The sequence below is a fragment of the Falco punctatus genome, assembly GCF_963210335.1.
Source record: "Falco punctatus genome assembly, chromosome: 7".
NCBI classification, from domain to species: domain Eukaryota; kingdom Metazoa; phylum Chordata; class Aves; order Falconiformes; family Falconidae; genus Falco; species Falco punctatus.
The window spans coordinates 46316165-46329673 of NC_137587.1; the positions used below are offsets into that span (position 1 = coordinate 46316165).

The 13509-nt window shown below is 48.5% G+C and overlaps 3 protein-coding genes across 3 annotated transcripts in view; 2 read left to right on the top strand and 1 right to left on the bottom strand.

Annotated features, from left to right (window-relative positions):
- NEMF (nuclear export mediator factor) overlaps positions 1-13509 on the top strand; it is a 162394-nt gene that overhangs the window by 122740 nt on the left and 26145 nt on the right. The gene's annotated exons all lie outside the window — the stretch shown is intronic.
- On the bottom strand, positions 371-9480 carry LRR1 (leucine rich repeat protein 1). The gene is made up of 4 exons (XM_080397084.1): positions 9030-9480; positions 8842-8940; positions 3977-4704; positions 371-1380 (listed from the first exon to the last, which is right to left on the bottom strand). Exons 1-4 carry the CDS (start codon positions 9207-9209, stop codon positions 1128-1130), a joined length of 1260 nt encoding a protein of 419 aa, XP_080253210.1. The 5' UTR covers positions 9210-9480; the 3' UTR covers positions 371-1127.
- On the top strand, positions 12272-12873 carry RPS29 (ribosomal protein S29). Its single transcript, XM_080397107.1, has 3 exons — positions 12272-12432; positions 12581-12680; positions 12760-12873. The coding sequence occupies exons 1-3, from the start codon at positions 12371-12373 to the stop codon at positions 12766-12768; spliced, it is 171 nt and encodes a 56-aa protein (XP_080253233.1). The 5' UTR covers positions 12272-12370; the 3' UTR covers positions 12769-12873.

Sequence of the window (13509 nt, forward strand, 5' to 3'; positions counted from 1 at the left end):
GATATCCTGTTTTCCCATTGAAACGACATGACTGCCACAGCAGGGTACTTATCCATAACCCGAAGACATGCAAAGTGTGTAATTTGCTGCTCCTGCTTCAATACCGCTTCAAAAATAACAGTGTGACGTGCTCCCTCTCGCTCCAAGCCATCACATGTCTCAGGGCACGGGATGCCTAAAGACTTCTCAAGGGACTTTTGTTCCATGCTGTTTCAATACCCCAGCCATGGACCAGCTGACAAGATGTGAAATAAGGGTGTGTGGATACTCTCAAGTATTTCGGTACCTTCATCAGGAAAAAGGCCAGGAGCTAATCCCTAGAATACACTGGATGAGACACTCATTAGAGAAAACACAATTCACATGTACATAGAAGGGTTTCAAAATTTAATAAGTTGACACAGTGAACAACTCTAGAACCTTTAAAACATGAGAGTTAAGAAACAAAGTTTAGGTCACATATTTAGAAAAAGTAATTTCTTGTATCACAAAGAGATAAAACTAAAACCATTTGTTCTGGTAAAAAAACAACCAGCAATGCTGGTCCCCACTTGAAGTGAGAATGCTGTAACAGAACTTTTAAAAAAGAAGCACCTGGAATTACATGACCAGTTTTGGAACTGCTCCCACTGTAATTACTTCTCATAGCAGCCTGCCAAGTTGCTCTACAGTAAACAGGTCGGGAAGAGCCCAGTCCAGTGATAAAAGCCAATGCAGCCATCTTCTGTAGGCAGCGTTCAGAGCCTCAAGCGTAAGTAAGCAAAGCAGTTCAATATAAGCTCACCTTCCTTCTCCTAGTGAGAAGAAACAACTTACTCCACAAAACAAAGAAAACTGTCGTGATACTCCAAACAGAATCACAGTAATAGGGGAAAGCAAAATACATTCTAAGGAAGGTTCATTCAAGCCAAGCATTGATTTTTATTCAAACCAAAGGGAGATGCTAGCGGTGGAGGAAAAGTCAGGCAACCGGATCAGGCTGACAGAGCCCCCTCACTGCAAGACTGACATTTGCGATCTGCAGCAAACGCTCTGTTGCAGCACGTGTGGGTAACACGCAGAAAACAATTTCAGGCTCCTCCGTCACTGGACAGAACTTCAGGCAGAGCTTTTGCACCTGGTAATGGTCACCCGTTACTCTGCAGGTACCTATCCAGAAACTGGGAATAGCAGTCTAGAGAACAGAAGTAGCAGATGATGGGTGCTTCTGTACCTCCCATATTATCCACAAGGACCACGGTGTGAGCTACGTGGTGGAGATTCATGGTCACCGTGATCTGAATGAAGCTGCTCAGACAGGCACTTCCGCACTGGCACGTTTTAGCCACTTCCAGATCTTTGCAGAGGTGAGAAGGAAGAAGATGACAACCATAAGGGATTCTGTTGAACAAGAGGAGTAAGTGTGAATTCATGTCAAAATTAACCAGTGTCACTCAAATGCAGCGACACGCCATATGCACCAGCTGGAAGAAACACCATTCTGAGATCACAGACAAGGCAAATCTGAAATTTTGCCACCTGCCATATTGAACCAGTTAGGAATTAAACACCACTTTCCAAGACAGTCGCTAAACACATGCAACCATGTTACTGACCCCTAAGTACGAAGGACCTGAACTCCAGAAGACACTGCAACAAGAACCAGGGAGTTCACAGAAATCGTAACAGCCTGTATCACAGCGACAGATAATTAAAAAGAAGATTATGAATAATGAAACAACTGGGCACGTATCTGCTCTTCCCTTACGTTAGCCAGGAAGATCACTGTATTTCATCCTGGCCTGAGAAAGCACCCACCATCTACTTCTCACTCTCTAATATGAAGAAGCGGTAGTAGCATAAAAACACCGTATCTAGAGGAAAGAGAGGACAAAAAGAGCCTTTTTACAGTAGTACTACATTGCAGGCCATAAATTAAGGTTCTTTTGATATACCACTCTGTTCATCCATCATGGCAATAACGACATCCAGAGACAGGAACAAGAATTGCTTCTTTTTAAATTCGCAGCAGAGTGGCCTTGTGTTTGGAGTACAAAATAAATATTTTCCCCGAAGTACTTTGTTGAGTTAACTTCAAAGTGTGAGTATCACCGGTGCCCAGCTGTCATTTGAGACTCACAGAATAGGTCTCACTGACTCACATCCCGACTACACCTACACATTCCCAATTCTTTCTACATACCATCATTCACATAGCTAAGACTCCTGTGGTTGGGTTTGTTTTTTTTTACCACTTCAATTTCAGGACATGCTTTTTTCCGGTCAGGAAAAGCATAATCACAGCTCTGGTACTTGCCCAGACTGCTACTATGAAGACTGATTTTCCAAACATTTGCTTTCACATCTTCCCTCCTCCTGTTTTCTTCCATTCTCAAGGTTTTTACAGCCCATCATCACTCCTGTTTCTCATTCTTTGTTAATTCTCACATCCGGTGAATGTCAGACAATATCTGTTGCCCACTTCTTAGACTTGACTATTTTTTCTTTTACACTTAAGATAATCAGGACCACTCTGACCAAAGTTGTCTCCTAATAACCACAGGTCTGTGGGCAAGGGGACTGTTTTCATTGCCTCTCGTCTCACCAGACTCCTGGAGCAGAAAGTTTTTTTTGTTTTGTGTGGTGCCATTTTCTTAAAGCCTGCTGCATGGGGCCTGGGTTAATGACTAGGTATCCTTAGGTACTCCGGTAACGTAACTGAGCACCAAAATCTGACCAGTGATGAGGGATTATATTCTCCAGGAAAGTAAGACCCCAGCCTTAATAATACTTATAACAAAACCACTGCCATCTATATAAAGTTGGGAAAGGAGACATGTGGAGTTTAATTACTCTAATAAAACCAGGGTAAGATTTGAACCAGAACATTTGGTTGCTCGGCTCATTTCCAGGGTGTGCCCTGCATGCCTGTGGACACCTTTAGCAGAGACTTGAGCAATTAACCCAGGTTTATGGGGCGCTGCCCACCCCTAAGGCAGGAATGGACACAGAACGTAGATTTGGAACATTTCAAGTCTGTCTCTCACCCCCTTTCTGTACTGGTGACTCTTTTCCATCTTCCTGCTCCCTTTGCACCCAGAACAGGGAGGGAGTAGCAGCAGCTGGTGCCAAAGGATCAGAGGCAGTGGCACGCAGGCAGAGCTATGCAATCCGTGTTGGAGAAGGAGAGAGAACTGACAACAAACAGCAGCCTGGCAAGGGTGATGTTCACTTGGTGAAATAGTATTTTTTAAAATTACCTCAGAACTGGGCTTCTCCACATAAGACAGAGTAACCTTACTCCAACACCAAAGGAAATAAACATCAGGGAAAACCTAAGGTAGGGAGAAGCCTGCAGTAGGTCATATCAACTCCAGTGTGACACTTGCCCTCTGAGAAGCCACCTTGCAGTACCCTTCCAACACTACTCAGCTTGTGTGAGGTCCCATCTCAAGCAGAGGCAGACCGGTCCATGTCTGTAACTAGGAGCTGCATGGCAGAAGTTAACCGTTTGCCAACACACTGCTCTCACACAGGCTAATGGGCATTACACACAGTTTTAGTGTACTTTAATGTGAGCACAAGATGAAGGGGAACCATTTTTGAAAGCAATGTCCAAGAGCCCAACACAAAATATGAGCAGTGCCACAAACTCTACTGTAGCGGAAACCCCTCAATACAAAATGTCAGAAGTTGTTCTGGGTTGTAGAACCGATTCTCTTTGGGCAAGAATATTCTGTTACGGTGCCCCCATTTTGTGGACAAAAGCATTTAAACCTATAGCTTGCTCTAAACGCTTCCACGTCACCAATTTACTGCGTTATCCTGCATAATGAAGGGATGATTTTACAAGCAGAATTCAAAGCAACTTTAACCTTACAGTTTTTAACAGGTGAAGAGCAGTAGCTGCTGACAGGAAAAAAGAAGTCAGTAAAGTTTAAACTTGACAGGTTTGAAACTGAATAGGTGCAATGCGTACCCAGCATGCTACTCTTACCTGTAATTTATGGTTGCTCTTGCAGCACACTCTAACAAAGTCAATGGTATTTTCAGTTGTATATTGGGAACAAGTGGATTAGGCTGTTCAAAAGGATTTCCAAAGAGATCCAAGTTCTCAAGACAGAGTTTCCTAAAATCATTGGGCAAGAAAGGAAGTTTGTTTCGAGCTGCTGACAGAAAGCGCAGATGATATAACTGGCCAATCTTGAAGGGCAACCTAATCAACTCATTGTCATCCAGCTTTAAATTAACGAGTTCTTGCAGCTGGCAAAACTGAATTGGAAGGGCTTTGATTTTGTTTTGGCTCAGGTCCAAGAACTGAAGAGACTTCTGAAGGGTGGAGCTGCATAGAGCCCCACTGAAGGACTCCAGGTGATTGTCATGCAAAATAAGCTCCTGAAGACAGATCAGGTCACCAATAGTAGCTGGCAGCTGCTTAATATGATTATGACTTAGGTCTAGTTTTCGGAGTTTCTTCAAACAAAGTACACGCGTGTCAATCCGAGCAAGTTTGCAGTACGAGGCTTGGAGATGTTCAAGAGAGTAAGGAAAATTTTTGGTGAGAGGATAGTCCCTTCTTGAGGTTATGATCATTTTTGTCTTCGGTTTTTCCACCTCCGAGTTCTTTGCTGGTACCAAAGTTGAGAGAGGGAGAGCTCCTATGTCGGTCCCTTGGTGAGCCAGCCTCACAGCTGAAAGGAAATTCTTTAAATTGCTGGCATTTGCCTACAGGAAAACACAAAGGTGGAATTAAAAGTTAATTATTCTTGTGCTCATTTGTACTAACACTTTCTGAACTATTTTGTACCCCTATCTGGAGCTACTAACTCAGCAGGGCAATAAAATGAGAAAGGGAAACAACTCGGGCTTATTAGGTTGATGTGCTGTTTACAGCATTTAAGAACAAATGGCATGCAATTTGAATGAGACATTATGACCTCTCTGAATAATCTAGATCAAACAAACCAGGCTGCATTACTCAGAAAAGGAACAAAGCACTGAATTCACAGCTGAAACTGAAGCACAGAAAAAAAGCCTGATGCACTGTGATCTTCCTAACCTGCAACAGGATAAAGGGACAGTTTATAAAAACACACAGGGGGAAAATCAGAGATCCAAAGCTGGAGGTGATAATTTCTGAAAGTTGCTAGGAAGGAAGAGGATGAAATCAGAGGCTAAATTCAACATAAAGGTAGGTAGAAAGCTTCAAGGCAGGTTAAGTCAGTGCTTCTGGTTGCACACACAGAGCTGTGTTTGGTTGTGCCAGCATCAAACGACGATAATTATTTGCAGTAATTTGTTCTGTAAACAACTGAGCAATTTTGCTTTAAGTGGGATACAATATAATGGCAGTAAGGACAGAGAGTCAAATCAATGGAGTATCAGATGACCTGTATTTTAAATAAAGGTCGAGAAAGCCGTGATCCACTTGTACTGATATAATTAACTTTTATGAACAGGGGGGTGCCCAAACATTTATCTTCTAAATTTTCTAGCAAGTCTCTAGTCAAGCTGACGTGCGGCTGACAGACGCTAAGCTATAAAGTGAATTCTAAAATAACAAGCACAATGCATCCCTACAAGTAAAAGTCATCTCTCATTGCAGGAAAGAACAAGCTTGGCATTTTGGCATGGCTCAGGGTCAAGAGGTTTGCACTTTGTTCCCAGCTGTAACTTGCCCAGGCCTAGTGCCCATTTCTGCACCTGACTTTTTTTTCCTAAATGTATTTGTTTATACCAAATTCTAGAGGGTCCAGAACTAGCTAACATAATATAAGCACCTACCACACCAAAGCAATCACCCTGGAGACTTCTGGATGCTAAGGTGACATAAAGACCATAAAGGTCAAACATATTTCACTGCATCAGCAACCTAAAATGATTGCCTTCCTTAAGCATTTAATGCACATCCATTCTCTTAACTCCCGATGTGATATCCTCCAGAGGTGGGGAAGGTGCACATAAAAAGTCCTTGTATCCAAGACCAGCATTCATTATCTCAGCCAATCCAACAAAAGCATTCAGCTATAGAACTCCCCCTAACTACAGGCAGGTTTGTCATGCTCCTGAGGGTAATAAGTAGCTAACTAAAGTTGGAAGTGAAGAGAAAAAGTCCTCCAGATCTGTAAAGACCAAGTGAAAGAAATGACTGTATGTTATAATGAAGTTACAGGCAACATTTCTTTGCACTCAAAGCATGAAGCACAACAGATATCTCTGCATCAAATTTCCTCCGCGATACCTTCATAAAGGCAACGTAGTATCTGTAAACCCATTGTTGAGGAACCTTGAATACCTTGAGAAAAATAATAAGAAAAACCCCAAAGAATTAGATGGAAGCACTCAGGATGCAATTTTCTGCCACAAGCCTGAACTCTCAACCACAGAATAGATGTCAGGAGAAGAGGTTAATCTGCGCTGATGCCTTAACAAGTCTCTTGTTTCAGAGCTAAATGAATGATGACAAGGCAATTGGAGATTACATGGATTTCAGACCTTGTGTGCAATGCAGCAGACACAGGCTTGCTGAAGGAAAAAACCCAAACCCAACAACCCAACACAGTGACTTTATTATTTTTGTTCCAGGGTTGCATGCTCCAGACTGATGTTTCTCAACTTAAATTTCTGATGTGGCTGAATGCAGCAAATTGCACTGCCTGGCAGAACTCAAAGATGGATTTTGCACAGTAGTTGCATACAACTGCTATAGTCATACCTGGAAATCTCTTTTCTACAAAGCTTTTATCCACCTCTGAGTCAAGAAGCCTTTCTGTAAAGAAATCATGGAAGACTAGCAGAAACACTACAGAAAAGTTACCAAGCATCTTAAATTGGGTTTCTGGATTTGGAGCTTTTAAAAGATATATAATATCACTGATTTTGGAAGAATTTAGTGAATTAGTTTCTGGAGCTTGACAGTATAAGGGTGAGCCTTATGTTAAAATGGGGAGTGAGGATCTAGCCTCCTTGGAGCAACTCTGGTCATTATTCTAAGCCCTGTTTCATTAGTTTCAGTTGAGACCTAGTCTAACAACGTTTTGGGCTATCTTATCATATGGAAAACAATGGATGTAAATGTTAATTAAATTACTACCCACACTGAAAGAGTATCTGTCAAACTGTTTTCCTACAGGCCCTACAAACAGTCGAAGTTAGATCTTGTAGCACTAAGCCACAGACCTTTCTTCTCCAATTTTATACTACTAGTAGATCCCCTTACAACAAGCCTGCTTTTGTACCTTTGCTTTGAGATAAACTTTTTGACTTCTCAGGCTTCAGCTGAATTGTTCAGAGTAAAGGATGCAGAACAAGAAGATACTCTGAATCTAGTGCAACACGCATGAGTTTTCTGTTTTGCAAGATACAGAGCGCATTTGCTTCTGACAAGAGAAAAATTAATTGGATCAGGACATACAGAGCTTCTTTTCTGTTCAACCCTGTAGAGGTGAACTGCTTTCTTCATCATATTAAGGCTACTTCCCTTACCACTACAGCTTTCACTCTTGCACGGATAAGGTATTTCCAGACCACCACAGCACTGTGCCACGTTCTGCAAAATCTTGAGCTATCACAACTATATTCAGGCTCATATTTAGTTACTAGTCTTATTCCCAATAAAGTGTTTGGTGTTTTTTTTTTCCCTTGCTGGGTCACATTTGTTTTCTTTTCAGCAAATCACCCTCCCAAATACAGATTCATTCACCTTGTTCCTCAAGCAGACCTCCTTGCAGCATGCCCTGAGCTCCACTCCGCTTTGGCAAAGATTCTCGTCAGTGCCTGTTGCAGCTGCAGTTTAAACACACCTTGTGCATTTCTCCTTAGACAGACCCTTTGAGAAAGCATTCTGCTTGTGAAGGAATAAGCTTCACCACTCACAGTTACAGCTGCTCAGTCCGACATCACTGAAATTACTGAAGGATCTCCTTCTTCAGGCCAAATAATCAGTTGCAACAGAAAGTAAAAATTATTTTCCCAATAAAAAATCAATATTATTGGCTTTTATTTACACATCCTAACTCTAAGGTTTTAGAAAAGCTGTCCTGCTTTCCTCCTCTGAAAGGCTACATAAGATTACTGGAACAGGCGCAAGAAAAAAACCCAACCCGTAACCAGCATAAGAACTGAATGTTAACGTGATCTTTTTGGTGTGTTTATCATTATTAAAAACACTTTACAGCTTTCAAACACCTTATGAACTGGAAATAAATACATTGGTGAGTCCCACTATCAGCTAAGCATTAAGGCAAGACAGTGTCTGTAGCGCTGATCCTTACTATGTGTCTCCAGCTTTGAAAACCAGTGGGGACATTGCTTGGCCACTAAGACAAGAGTGTTCTCCTTTTTTTTTCCGTTTTTTTTCTCTTCATTAGAAAGAGAGTAAGCACTAACTGTTTCATGGAATTTAGGACCAAAGAGCAAGATGATGTATCAGAGAGATGAGTTGTTTCTCTCTACACAAGCGATGAACAGCAACATGAAAAATGGACTTTCTGCTCCCACTGTTTCCCCAGAGGAAGCAGAAAGTGGGAGAATCAGAACACAGCCCAGCAAAGAAGCTGGGCTCAGCCTTCCTGGCACAAAGTGAGCAAGGCACCTCCTATGCTCCTTTTTGCCGTAGCCTGCTGAGGACACACAAAGCCAAGCTCCGTGCCGCCGCACGCCTCCGGTGCCGAAGCTGCGCTGTCAGTCGCCGTGCGGCGTCCGTGGGCCGGACCTCGAGCCGGCAGCCTGGGCACCCACCGGGCTCCCCCCAGCACGGTGGCGGGGCGCACCCCGGCCCCTCCACACCCGCTCGGTTCCGAGCTCGCGACGGCACCGATCCCTCGTCGGTGTCCCGGGCCGACAGCCGCGGCCCCCCCCCACCTTGCTGAGGCAGACGTCCACGGCGGGCTCCCGCAGGCGCACGGTGGCCTTGCCTTCCTCCACGAACCGGGTGAAGAACCGCTCGATGTTCTCCTGCACCTACGAGGCAAGGCGGGCGCTCAGCAGCCGCGGCGGGGCGAGGGGACCCGCCCCGGCCCGGTCTCCCCCCTCCCCGCCGCCGTCCCCACCTTGTAGCGAGCACCGACCCGGTCCCGCGCCGTGCACACCATGAGGTAAACGCCGCCGCCCCGCGCCCGTCCGGGCGGGCGGCCGAGCGAGAGGAGAGCCCTGGTGGCGCGGCCGCGGCCCCGCAGCCCGCAGGTGGGCAGGAGCCGGCTGACCACCTCCACCTCGCACTGCAGCCGCATCTCCGCCCGCCCCGCCACCGACCAACGGCCCGCTCACTGGCGGCACCGCCCGGGGGCCTCCCGCGCTCTCCGCGCACAGCTGCCCGCCGCCGTGCCTGTCTCCCCGATATTCCGCTTGCCGCCGCCAGCCCGGCTGGGGGCCGCCCGCCCGGCGTCAGGGCTCGCCCGGCGGGAAGGGAGAGCGGCGGCACCGGCGGCGGCACCGGCAGCAGCGGCCAGCCCCGGCCAGGGGCCCTCAGCGCGGGCTCTGCGCCGGCGCCCCCTGGAGGGGGCTCGGCTCTGCTCGGCTCTGCTCGGCGCTGCTCGCTCGGCTCCCATCGGCTCCCATCGGCTCCAATCGGCTCCCATCGGTTCCCATCGGTTCCCATCGGCTCGGCTCGGCCCCCATCGGCTCGGCCCTCATCGGCTCCGCTCGGCCCGGCTCGGATCGCTCGGCGGAAAGAGTCGAGGGATGTGGCGGGGGTTAGCAGACACAGGGGAGCTGAAGGGGCACGGGAGCGCAGCCCTATGGGCACGCCGGTCCTCGGTGCCCCCTGGGCTCGGTGACCGGGGGCTGGCAGCGGGAGTGGCACACCGCCCGTGCTGGCCACAGCGGGGAGCCCAGGCCAGGGTGTGAGGCACAGGGAACGGGCGGAAGGGTTGACTGGCCTCACCGCAGGGAGCGGCTCAGTGCCCTGGGTCCACACTGCAGGCAGATCTTTTGGGCGGTTTCTACAATTGTATGTAACAGAGGAATAGAGTGAGCCTGGAGAGGATTGAGAGGGGATCGTACTGCTTCATACAAATATCTTTTTTATACATATATATGTATTTATATATAAGGGCGGGTGCCAAGAGGACGGGGCCAGGCTCTTTTCAGCGGTGCCCAGCGACAGGACAAGGGGCAACGGGCACACGCTGCAACATGGGGAGTTCCACCTGAACGTGAGGAGAAACGTCTTTACCGTGAGGGTCTCCCAGAGTGGGCTGCACAGAGCCACGTCCAGGTGGGTTTGGATGTCTCCAGAGCAGGAGACCCCACCGCCTCTCCGGGCAGCCTGGCCAGTGCCCAGGGATGCACAATCAGTTCCTAAGAAGTGGAGTCTTTCTTGTGAAGCAATTTCAAAAAAGGTTCACTGTAGTTTAGATCTGGGGAGGTTTCGCTCCCCTTCCACCCCTCACCAGTCCGGGATCCTGTAAATTAATTGTAAAAAAATAGATATAAATTTACAATAAATCCTTCTGTGTGTTCATCTGCAAAGGTACCAGTGCTCCCAGCGCTGCCCCAAGTCTTGCCCAGCGTGGTGACAGCAGGAATGACTGCCAGTGACTGCCATCACCCTGTGGTGGCTTCTGGCCCCGGCATGGCCAGCTGGGCTGAGGCTGGGTTTGCTGCTAAAAGAGGCTCAGGAAATGTCACCAGGAATGAGAGTTGTGGGTGTTTGGAAACCAAGCCCGGGTAAAAAGATACATTCATCTGCTATGGCGTACAGTTGCTGTTTGGTTGATTTAGATGCCTGTGCCAGCCCTTATCATCTGCCTACTCTTCATGGCAGCTTCAGGCTAAGCCATAGGAGAATGCGGGGCCTTACGGAAGAAGTGCTACCAAAATAACAGGGAGAAATTCAGTAAAATGAAAAATTAGAAAAATTGAGGAATTTGCAACATTAAAGCATATTGGTGAAGAGAGCGCGGGTTGGGAACCTCCAACAGTGAAATTTCAGCACCTGGAAAGAGTTGCTATCAGCTTGGCTGCAGTAGAAATTGGGATAAAACTGCTGAACTTAACAGAACTCTTGGATCCGTGGTGCAGGCTGGGTGGGGGCTGTGTGCCAAGGGGATGCAGAGGGTGGAGGCATAGCCAGCCTCGCTGCTGCCTGCCAAAAGTCAGCTTTCACTGCACTAACCAAAGTCCCCAAACCTCAAAAAAAAAATTTTAAGAAAAAGCCCCACAACCTAAAAAAATCCAAAACCTAAAAAAATTCCAAAAAGTGTGATGTCATGGCTCAGGGGGGCGGCTGCTGAAGGGGAGCCCTGGCCAGGGGGTCCAGCACAAATGTGACAGGGCTGGGGGTGTTCAGCCTCTGCTCCCCGGTAACAAGTGACAGGACGAGAGGCAACGGCCCCAAGTTGTGCTGGGGCAGGTTTATGGACATGAGGAAAATTTTTTTTGCCAAAGGGGTTGTCAAGCACCGGCACAAGCTGCCAAAAATAATAATAATAATAAAAAAAATCCCGAAAAAGGACAAAGTTTAAAACAATGAAAAAATGCCAAAAAAATTCCCCAAATTGGACAAAATAAAAAAAAATCCCCAAAAAGAAAAAAAAAATTTCTAAAAGATAAAAAATTCCCTCAAAAAAGACAAAATTAAAAAAAAGTGAATCTTTTCCATATTTGCTTTCAACGTGAACTTTTTAAGGTTTAGGCTTAAACTGTAATTATTATATTTTTTTAATCTCTTAATTCTTGCAAAGCAATTTCTTTTTCTGGAGTCAGCGCATGCGCAGATGGCAGATGTGCTGCAGCCGGCCGGCAGGGGGCGGTGTGCGCAGTGGGTGGGCGGCAGGGGTCATGCACGGTGCTGCGAGCGGCGGCAGGGGCCGTTGTGCGCGTAGGGCAAAAGCGTTGTTGCGGGGGGGCGGAAAAGGAGCCCGCGTCTCTCTGTGTTGCCCAGGCTACGCGGCAGTGGCTATTCACAGGCGCGATCCCGCTACTGACCGGCACGGGAGCTTTGACCTGCTCCGTCTCCGACCTGGGCCGGTTCACCCCTCCTTAGTCAACCTGGTGTGCCTCGGCTCCCCGGGGCTCACCATATTGATGCCGGCCTTAGCGCGGACGCCCGCTCGGCATAGCGCACTGCAGCCCAGAACTCCTGGGCTCAAGCGATCCGGCGGGCTCGGCCTCCCGAGTAGCTGGGACTACAGGCACGCGCCACCGCGCCCGGCGCTGCGAGCCGCGCGCCGCCGCCCCTAGTGCTGCCGCGCCGTGACGTCACGCCGCGGGGGCGGGGCGGGGGCGGGGCCGGGGCCGCGCAGACAACGCCCCCCCGCCCCTCTCCCTCCAGGCGCCTGCGCACTGCCGGGCAGGCGCGCCGCGGTGCAGGCCGGGAGGCGGGGTAGGGTTGATTAGCGCATGCGCGGCCCGCCATCTTTCTCTAGCCGCCAGGCGCGCAGCGGGCAGCATGGGCCACCAGCAGCTCTACTGGAGCCACCCCAGGAAATTCGGCCAGGGCTCCCGCTCCTGGTCAGTGCGCGTCCGTGTGGCTGCTGGGTTCCCTCTAGCCCTCGGCAGCTGCCTTTCTCCTCACCCTTCCCTCCGCCTCCCTTTCTTTCCCCCGCCCTGCGCCGCCATTACCCGTCCTGACCGGCCTTGCTCTTTTCTTCCCCTACAGCCGCGTGTGCTCTAACCGCCACGGCCTCATTCGCAAGTACGGCCTGAACATGTGCCGGCAGTGCTTTCGGCAGTACGCCAAGGACATCGGCTTCATCAAGGTAAAGGCCGGTACCCGAGCCGTGCGGGGCGGGACGGGTGGATCGCCTTACGCTGACTCCTCTCCTCGCTCTCTTGCAGCTGGACTGAGCGCCGGGAGGATGAGGCTGTCGCCAGAACTCCCTGGGCCTCCCTGACACATCTGTAGCATCGCGGCGCAGCCCTACTCAATAAATAGTCTCCCGGCCCGACTGATATGTGTGTGTTTGCCTTTTGTAAAGGTCCTAATGGCAATAGGGCTTTCACTTCCTCAGAGTGGTCCTGCCAGAGGGGTGCTGCCCTGGGAACAGGCCTAAGCAAGCCTGCCCTGCTGTCTTCAGTCTTCCCGTACAAAATGAGGTGGTCTCAGGAGTGTTGATGCTTTTATGATGCCCTTAGCTTTCAGGGTTGCAAGCAGAATGGTAGAATGGTCTGCTTCAAATGACTGCTAGGTGAATGGCCAGGCAGTCTGCTGGAGTGTAGCTGCTGGTAATGGTTGTGCTTGCATTAGATGGTGGCAAACTGTGCTCTTGCTAATGCAGAAAACGGTGATGTTGCAGTGTGTGTGGGGTACAGAGCTGTACCTGAAATGTGTCCAAGCTTTCTTCACTTGTTAGGATGCCTAGTGCTTCTTGGCATGGGAAGCTGTGGGGAAGGTTACAACTGATAGCAAAATAAGGTAAGGTAACAGCATCCAGAGCCCGTGGCAGCCTTTGGACAGGGCAGATGTTTGCTGGAGCCTGTGTGTGATGGGCTGTACTGTCTGCACCTCCTCACTTCCTCTGAAGGAAGTGAATTAATATGGCTGGAGCTACACGCCGCTTCCACTTAATCTGCCACTTTCTGAGGTCT

What these genes read in the sequence shown, in the direction of transcription:
- LRR1 (XM_080397084.1), bottom strand. Translation starts at nt 9,209, where the DNA reads ATGCGGCTGCAGTGCGAGGTGGAGGTGGTCAGCCGGCTCCTGCCCACC. An exon ending in TGGACGTCTGCCTCAGCAAG is followed by an intron (nt 4,705 to 8,841) that starts GTGGGGGGGGGC and finishes GTTTTCCTGTAG; the next exon opens with GCAAATGCCAGCAATTTAAA. An exon ending in AGAGCAACCATAAATTACAG is followed by an intron (nt 1,381 to 3,976) that starts GTAAGAGTAGCA and finishes CTTGTTCAACAG; the next exon opens with AATCCCTTATGGTTGTCATC.
- RPS29 (XM_080397107.1), top strand. Translation starts at nt 12,371, where the DNA reads ATGGGCCACCAGCAGCTCTACTGGAGCCACCCCAGGAAATTCGGCCAG. An exon ending in GGCCAGGGCTCCCGCTCCTG is followed by an intron (nt 12,433 to 12,580) that starts GTCAGTGCGCGT and finishes CTTCCCCTACAG; the next exon opens with CCGCGTGTGCTCTAACCGCC.